Source organism: Rhynchophorus ferrugineus, unplaced genomic scaffold (assembly GCF_030347505.1).
Source record: "Rhynchophorus ferrugineus isolate W39M unplaced genomic scaffold, kcgeb_rfMv2 rfM4, whole genome shotgun sequence".
NCBI classification, from domain to species: Eukaryota; Metazoa; Arthropoda; class Insecta; order Coleoptera; family Curculionidae; genus Rhynchophorus; species Rhynchophorus ferrugineus.
Genome location: NW_027472583.1, coordinates 37292627 through 37301206, shown reverse-complemented (window position 1 = coordinate 37301206; position 8580 = coordinate 37292627). Strand labels below are relative to the sequence as shown.

At 33.9% G+C, this 8580-nt stretch overlaps 1 protein-coding gene across 1 annotated transcript; it reads left to right on the top strand.

Annotated features, from left to right (window-relative positions):
* Nucleotides 1-272: 272 nt before the first annotated feature.
* vap (RAS p21 protein activator vap) lies at nucleotides 273-7630 on the top strand. The gene is made up of 15 exons (XM_076401875.1): nucleotides 273-473; nucleotides 787-984; nucleotides 1038-1163; nucleotides 1286-1695; nucleotides 1752-1963; nucleotides 2021-2155; nucleotides 2212-2379; nucleotides 2435-2784; nucleotides 2839-3030; nucleotides 5113-5262; nucleotides 5322-5472; nucleotides 5531-5647; nucleotides 5703-5999; nucleotides 6053-6247; nucleotides 6304-7630. Exons 2-15 carry the CDS (start codon nucleotides 806-808, stop codon nucleotides 6385-6387), a joined length of 2766 nt encoding a protein of 921 aa, XP_076257990.1. The 5' UTR covers nucleotides 273-473; nucleotides 787-805; the 3' UTR covers nucleotides 6388-7630.
* Nucleotides 7631-8580: the final 950 nt, after the last annotated feature.

Genomic DNA, 8580 nt, shown 5'->3' with positions numbered 1-8580 from the left:
TAACTTATTTTTCTTGAGAATTTTTTTTACATTAATTATTAATACTAATTAAGATCTGGTTTGGAAATTCTAGTTACTTAAATAAATTATTATTTATCACATATAGTCATAGATAAATTATATTGACTGTTCCATGTGTATTTTACTGTAATTTTGTGCAGTATATATGCTTATTAAAATGAATTCCTTATAAGTCCTTTATGGATATTACAAACTTTAATATTTACGACGTATTAATTAATATATTTCATGTATATTAATCAACTTTCAAAACAGATAACAGGGCGCTTGCGCGATGCATATCACTTTCTCCGGTAAAGTTACTAACAAAACGTCAATAAAACTTTTATTTTCTTTCGATGTTAGTTGGGAATTCGAACAAAAATTCAAATACTACTCAAATAAGCTTCTCAATGACGTGTCCGGCTTTTTGTTGACTAGATATGTAAAGCATTAGTTGGATATTATTATTGGTAAGTATTCGTTTACTATCCTGGCCATCTTTGCTGTTTTTGTATAATTACTATACGATAGACTTTTCAATATTTTAAATAAACTCAAACAAAGAGGGGTCCATGGGTTTTCTGTTTGTTTATTTTATCTTGAGTGTTTATCTGTCTGAGGCAACGTTGGATATTTCCGAACTGTTTATATGATAATAACTAATACAAATTGCATTCTTTGTGTACTGATTACAGTTTAAGAATATTCAATACGATATTTTATGTCCAGACGTAACAAAATTTAATAGACATTATGAATTGTTTTTTAATCAAATAATTTTAGATTTCCAGACAGTGTTATCATGGCAGATTTAAGACAAAAGGAAAAACAACTTGGATCACCCAGTACAGGAAGTGATGATGGTAATGAACCAAATGAACCTATTGGGGCTCAGGCGAAAGAAACAGAAGAACCAGATCTTGGTGATTCTGCACATTATGCTCCCCAAGAAATTCTATGGTATCATGGTAGGCTTGATAGGTATTGGAAAGTAAATAAGAATTTTGTCTTGTTTTTAACAAATTCTTTTACAGATATCAAGCAGAAGAACGCTTATGGAATTGTAATAAATTGGGATCCTATTTAGTTAGAGAGAGCGATCGAAAACCTGGATCATATGTTTTATCATATTTAGGACGAACAGGAATGAATCACTTCAGGTAATCCTTACAAATTTATATTTAATTTTATTATTATGCTGTCGACTTTATCATATAATCCCTGTAATTTCATTTTATTGTTGTGATACTGATTAAATATTGTATTAATTATTATCTTATAGGATCACTGCAGTTTGTGGCGATTTTTATATCGGCGGTAGGCAGTTTGTTTCCTTGAATGATCTTGTTGGGTATTATACAGAGTGTAGTGATTTGCTAAAGAGAGAAAGATTGTTGATTCCTGTTGCACCTCCAGAACCAGTTAATGATAAAAAAAGAGTTGTGGCTATATTACCTTATACCAAAATGCCAGACACAGACGAATTAACTTTTAAGAAAGGTGATATTTTTTTTGTACATAACGATATGGACAATGGTTGGCTTTGGGTAACGGCACACCGCACAGGCGAGCAGGGAATGATATTTAGAGAACTTGTTGAGGATTTAGATGACAGCATCGATCCAAATACAGTTTTTCCATGGTTCCATCCAAATTGCACTAAAAATGAGGCTGTTGACCTACTGGTTAAAGGTATATATGCCTGTTATAACATACAGATTTTTTTAAAGTGTTTCTCCTATTTTAAGCTGGCCCTGGGAGTTTTCTTGTTAGACCGAGTGATAATTCTCCCGGTGATTACTCCTTATTTTTTCACATAAATAATCAAATTCAAAGATTTAGAATTGAGAAAAAAGGTGTTCGATATCTTATGGGTGGTAGGATATTTGAATGTTTAGATGCTGTTATTAATCGATATAGAAAGGAGCAAATTGTTGAAGGATACACTTTACAGCATCCTGTAAGTTTTTATATGATATACACTGTATCATTCTTTTATTACATCTTTTTGTTTTAGTTGGTGGTTGATGGTAGCAAACAGTTAGATTGGGTTCCAGAAAATCAAAAAGCTAAGACAGAAGCGGAAAAGATCTATGCTACATTAAGAGAATGCAGAGATCAAGCTGGTTTGAAAAAGATGCGTGGCATAAAGGTACATAACATCTAGGTAGACATAGCGTTTTATTAATGCAACAAATGTTTTTACAGCATCAGGGTTATTTACATAGAAAATCAGATAAAGGTGCCAAAAAATGGAAACTGCTTTATTTTGTGTTACTGGTAGAAGGGACTGATACCCATCTGTGTTTTTATGATAATCCAAAGAGAACTAAACCCAAAGGTTTAATCGATTTGTCATGTGCTTATTTATATCAAGTAAGTTAATGTTAATATGAATAGAAAGTTTTTACCAGTTTTGTTCTCTCAATAGGTTCATGATAGTTTATGGGAACGATCAAACTGCCTTCAAATTGTAGAACGTGCGTTGCCCTGTTTAGCCACTGCTACACATTTAGCAGCTAGGTCCCCTGAGGAATGCCAGGAATGGGGGAATGCTTTGAAGCCGTTATGTGTACCACAATTAAGCAGGGCCACTACTAAAGTACCCAGATTAAGGGAACTAAGATGTCTTACCCTTCACATACTTGACGCACATCGACTACCGTATAAATTGGTACCATTACCATATGTTACTATCCAATTTAACGGCCAGGTTCGCATTGCAAGGACCAGAGTAAAAAGTACACCAGACCCCGTTTGGGATGAGGAATTTGTTTTCGAGTAAGCTGGCGATTTTATTTTGAAAGTGTCTGGCCTAATCAGTTGTTTCAATAGTGATGTGCCATGTGATGTAGTATCATTCACCCTCACAATCTACAACAAAGGTAAACGGGGCAAAGACAATGAAGTTGCTGATCTGCAAGTGGAGTTATCCACGTTGGGTAATGGTGAGGAGAGTGAAGATTGGTACTCCCTCTCAGGGCTTACGCCAATAGGCGATTGGGGCTCTATAAGACTGAGGACTCGGTAAGTACAAACAAAGCCAGTAAAGTGCTTGAACTTTGAGAGAATTCATGGTGCGAACATATTTTTTATTAATATATTGACATTAGTCGTGGCAAACTAACTTACAATTTATCTCTAAAGTCTCTAACATAAAACTAGGTACTTATGCAGGAAGGCCCATTGGCCCTTACTTAATTTCTAATAGTTTGTAGCAATTTTCAGTGTTTATACCATTTAGTATACTTCACTGCATAACTACACAAGATGACATGGTTTGGTCCTCTTAACTCTGCGTCCAATATATATATATATTGTCCCATTTAAACCAAATCAGGATCCGTTGAGGGGAAGGGGAAAAATCGAGGGAAACGCTCAAATTTCTAAGGCAATTAGAAATTTTTCACATATTTTTTATCTAAAATAATCAGATATTTATTTATAACGTTATTGCTGAGCTGATTTGATGAAAAGTCACAGGTAATTAAGTGTAAAAACCATCCACCAGTAAAAAAACCTTTTTAAGCAGTAACCTTATGATATGAGATGTAGAAACAAAACAGGTAACTGCATGGTCTAATGATTAGAACGTTATGCTCAAACGCGGAGGTCGCGGCTTCGATTCTCAACGGGGGCAGCAACTTTTTTTGGTTCTAGTTTGGTTGGAAAATTTGTCGGGTCATCTAGACTTCGAATGTAGTAGTGCGTAGCGCACCCCGCCTCCTGAAGCGTTTCTTTAATGCCTTTTGTCATCATACGGGCCGCACTTTTAATTGGGCTATCCAATGTAATACTCAATAAAATAACTGCGTAATTTATTGAGTAAATAGCCAACACTAAAAGGGGAAAAATAAAATATTTTTAAGAAAAAAATTGAACCGACTTCAAAAAATAAATAAGGAACTCACTAAAAATTAAGAAGTAATCAAACTTAAATTTTTAACACAAGAAAGAAAACGTTTTAAAATGAACTTTGAACAAGTAGCTAGAATTTTAAAGCAAAAAATTGAGGTCTGTGAAACGTCAAGTTTTTTGTCGCCACAATTGACTTTTTCCTATTCTCTTGCACTTGTTCTCGTTCACTGTAGCAATACTTCTGTAAACTTAGCATTTCAATGCCTAAAAAAAATAATGAAGATACAGTCTGTTTGAGAAGAATATTTGTAGTAAAACTAGGAAATTGAATTGAATTAATTGCAAATCTCCATATAACAGGCATTTTTCATACTCTAGATTTTCTTTCCTCGAAGCTTTAACATTTTACGAGATTCTGCGACTGAGGGCCATTCTAGTGCATCAACGTCACTTTCTTGTTTCTACGTACTTTGTCACTTCGATGTTACGTATCATTTATCTTCTTACAGTAGCTAGTATATATTTTTTTTCTTGTAATTAATTTTTGGGTACAGAGCAAATAAAGCTTTTGGGTATATTTTGAATATTTTAGAAGCATTTATATTATCTTTGAATATACATATCAAATCAAGGCCTAATTTTAAAAAACAGTCTTGAACGTGCACTTTTACCGGATATTTTACGTGGGTTAAAATCACATAGACAGAAGAGAGACGTTGAGCTACCGTGGTTCAATTTTTCTGATTTTCAACGTGGTTTTCGCCCATTAAAGGTTCTAATAATATCAGCCTATCAAGAGCTGAATTGTTTTCGAATGCATGTAATGTCATACTGCCTTTTTTTCGTTGTCTTGTGCAGAGCTATGATTCAGAAGATCATCGACATGTTCCACAATAGCTTTTTATCCATTTACTAACATTTGTCTTTGACTTAATGTATTTTGTAGCAGCTCCATATAACATTTTAGTCATTTTGGGTGCTGACCCAATCATAGGACTTGGTAATTTGATGTATACAGGACATTTATAACGAAATACGCCTTTCTATGGAATTACAACTAAAACTGTGCAGATATAAAGCAACTCAATCATCCTTTTAATGATCAATCACTAAAGGGTTTGCTGTACACACTCTTGTCTTGGCCCCAAGTTGCTGCATACCGCTAAATTTTTTACCTTCGCTTTGAGAGAATTGTTCATATAAAATGGCTCTTGTTTAAAATTAAGTTTTTTATGATACAATCTTGTTTAGTTATCTTCATGATTTGGTGATGCCTGCTGAGGAATACAGTCCATTACAACAGCTCCTATTAGAGCCTGGTTTGGAGTCTGTTAAAACACTTGCAGAATTGTGTCACGCGGATCGAGCCCCATTAGCTACAGCTCTCTTAAGAGTTTTTAGGTGATATTCAAACAATTGACTGAAATATCCATTACTATCAATAACTACTTCTAATATAGAGCTGAAGGGCGTGAGACTGAATTACTGAGGGAATTGAACACGGCGGAAATAGGCAGAGAAACTGAAACCAGTACATTATTTAGAGCAGCTTCTCTCGCTACAACATTGATGGACTTGTACATGAAGGCCGAATGTGGCGGATTTTTACAAGTAAACAAATCAGTATATGATAATTATTTTTACAATTATATCGGGTGAATTTTTACAGGCTGCTGTTTTGGAGACCGTATTAAGACTTTTGGAAAGTAAACAGTCAGCTGAATTGAATCCCGCTAAAATGGACTCACTGGATGATGCCTGCAATAATGCAGAGTTTTTGCTTCAAGTAATTATTGATATCCATTATTTTTAGATGAAATTTCGTAATTGTTATGTTCCAGATTTTGGATCAAGTGGCGCTAAGTATTTTCACTTCGCCAGAAGCTTGTCCACGTCCAGTGCGATATATTTGTGGATGTCTCCAGAAAGCAGCTGTCGCCAAATGGCCTGATGAGCGACACGTCCGTACCAGGGTGGTCTCTGGTTTTGTCTTTTTGAGGTTATTATGTCCGGCTTTATTGAATCCTAGGCAGTTTGGCTTGGTTAGTGAACAGCCCAGTCCATCAGCCACGAGAAGCTTAGTGATGGTCGCCAAATGCTTACAGAATTTGGCAAACCTAGTAGAATTTGGTGGAAAGGTTTGTTAGTTAAGCATACTGTTATTATATAAGTATAAGATTATTTTTTCCAGGAGCCATATATGGAAGTTGTTAATCCATTCATTCTGAAGAACAAGGAAAGAATGGTGGTGTTTTTGGACCAGTTATCAGCTGTCGGTGATCCAGGCGAACCGAGAATACTGACCAAGCCTGACACTGCCAAAGAACTAGCCACGCTGCATCATATTTGCGTGGCTCATTTGAAAGAACTGCAAACAGTGGCCAAGGTAAATAAAACATAAAATGGTCTAATTTAACGTTTTTACTAATTAACGTATTTTAGATTAATCAGTCCATCAAGACGCTAGTGACTGTGACAGAGATGTTGGCCAAACACAAACAAAAATATTTGGAAATGATCAGGTAGTTGATAATGGGTCAAAAAAAATTAGAAGTTGCCATGCGGCAATTTGAGGCCGATGCCTAAACCAAGTCAGTCATTCGTCTGGATGTTTGTTTATTCTGCTAAAAACTCAGGTAGTAGCATAAGAAGTTTAGGCGCTAAATTACTCTTTGATATGATCTATTTTTGGTATGATTTACGCTAATTCAAAGTCGAATTAAAAGAGAACAACAAATCGCAATAAATTTAGATTATAAAAATTTAGGCTACTCTTTCCATTTCGAATCTTCAGTGAGTTAACGAACGTCCAGATGAAAAACTTCATACCAAAAAATAAGAAACAATAAAAAAATTGAAGGGAATAACGCATTTCCAAACCAACGCAAGAACATTTCATTAAAGTCAAATGATAATGTTTTTCAACCATTAAAAGACTGTATACTCCCATTCTAAGTCAGTGTATAATTGATAATTAACATTTTTGCTAAGAAAGTCGAGTTTGCTTGATTTACGTTCATACATACTAGATGGTAAATCAGGTAGACTCGTTTATTTATTGTCTAAAAGTACTCCCCCTTGGCGTGAATGAACTTTGATATATTTTATTATAGAAATATTATATTAGTATGCGATTTTGAAAATTGTATAGGGTGTCTAGAAAATATCTCAATAATGTCCAGCGATAGAAAATGATGAAGCTGTTTCAATATTTTACTGGCATCCTGAATACTGTCGATATAGCTTTAACTGTAGGTATGTTTATCCAGGGATGGTATTTATAAGAAACTGATGAGGAGGAAGTTCAGTCAGATCTGTTGTACCAAAAATGTTGTTTTCCGAAGAAGTATCATTTTTCGTTTAAATTTCACACGACGTGATTGTTACGTTGTGATGAGACTCGATAATGGAATGATGCTATTTCACTTATAACTTTCACCACAAGCTGCATTGGTCAGGCCTTGAACATAATCTCAATCTTCGACTGAAATCGTCAACGTTTGATCTGTGAGCTTGTTGACCTTTTTTATTCAACTAATACTCACCACTTTATTGGAACCTATTAATTTGTTATAGCATGTCATATTATGATTATTATTATTAGGATGTGAACAGAAACTATTTGTACTCTCTGCATGAAAGAAAAATGTGAACAATATTAATTCATTACCTTTTCTACCGCTATTATGTTTTTTTTATGATAAAAATATTCGTTTTATACATATAGAAATTATTAGAAATCAATAAAAGTGTTACAGGCATTTTTTAAGTTGTTTGTTTTATTTTTCTGTGTGATTCCGAAATTAACAATGTTTATCCTATCAAAATTCTTTGTTTTTTTTTAAAGTAGGCTTTGAAAATACTTTACACTAGAATAAAAGGGCGTTATTTCCTTATATTTGTAGCTAGTGTTTTTTAAATAAAACATTTTTATAGTTGCTAAAATTGTGTTATTTAGTAACTTAAGACGTTTACGTATTTTATTAACAATAATTTATTCCACGGAATTGTCCTTGGATGTTTGTGCGGTTACCTCTTCGATAAAAAACCAACACTGGTCTTGGGTAAGAGGGGTAAAACCATAGCTAAATATTTTGAGGAGGAGCATCTATTCTACTTGGAGGATTGATACGCCTCCAAGTAGGATAGATAGGTTAAATATATCCTCCGAAGGATACATTTAACTATACAGAGATATGCAACTATAATGTTTACATGAAATGGTAGAATAGAATAAATAAAATGACTGGTTAAACATACAGATGTTTAAAAATAGGTAGGATTAAAAGGAAACAAAGATGAAGAAATATTAAAAGGATGAAGAGAGTCATTAACCTCTATCTATATCATAATGATATTTAATATTTTGAGAGCTCATCTGTATAATCGGACACAAAAAGAACCTTCGGGCATCCTTCATCGACATTATGTTAATTTTCAGATGTCCAGTCTTCAAGTGAGTGTTTTGAATAAGTTTATTGAGAATAATTTGTTTGGGTTTATAAAATAAAAATATTAAACTAAAACAGCCTGGCTATATAAGTTAATCTTAGAAAGGATTACACGTTTCCTTCCAGAAGTCGGAAGTAAACTTGCAATTACTTAGATCAAGCCTTTGAAAAATCAATCTAGCTTTGTAATGCGAACCCATCTAGATAAAGGGTAAATGCTATAAGACTTCTTGGATCTTTAACAAGTCAAGTGCCCAATACTGTTAAT

Bases quoted from the DNA above. Each gene is read 5' to 3' on its own strand.
- vap (XM_076401875.1), top strand. From the start codon at position 806: ATGGCAGATTTAAGACAAAAGGAAAAACAACTTGGATCACCCAGTACA. The intron at 985-1,037 runs GTATTGGAAAGT...ATTCTTTTACAG, and splicing joins TATCATGGTAGGCTTGATAG to ATATCAAGCAGAAGAACGCT. The intron at 3,031-5,112 runs GTAAGTACAAAC...AATCTTGTTTAG, and splicing joins TCTATAAGACTGAGGACTCG to TTATCTTCATGATTTGGTGA.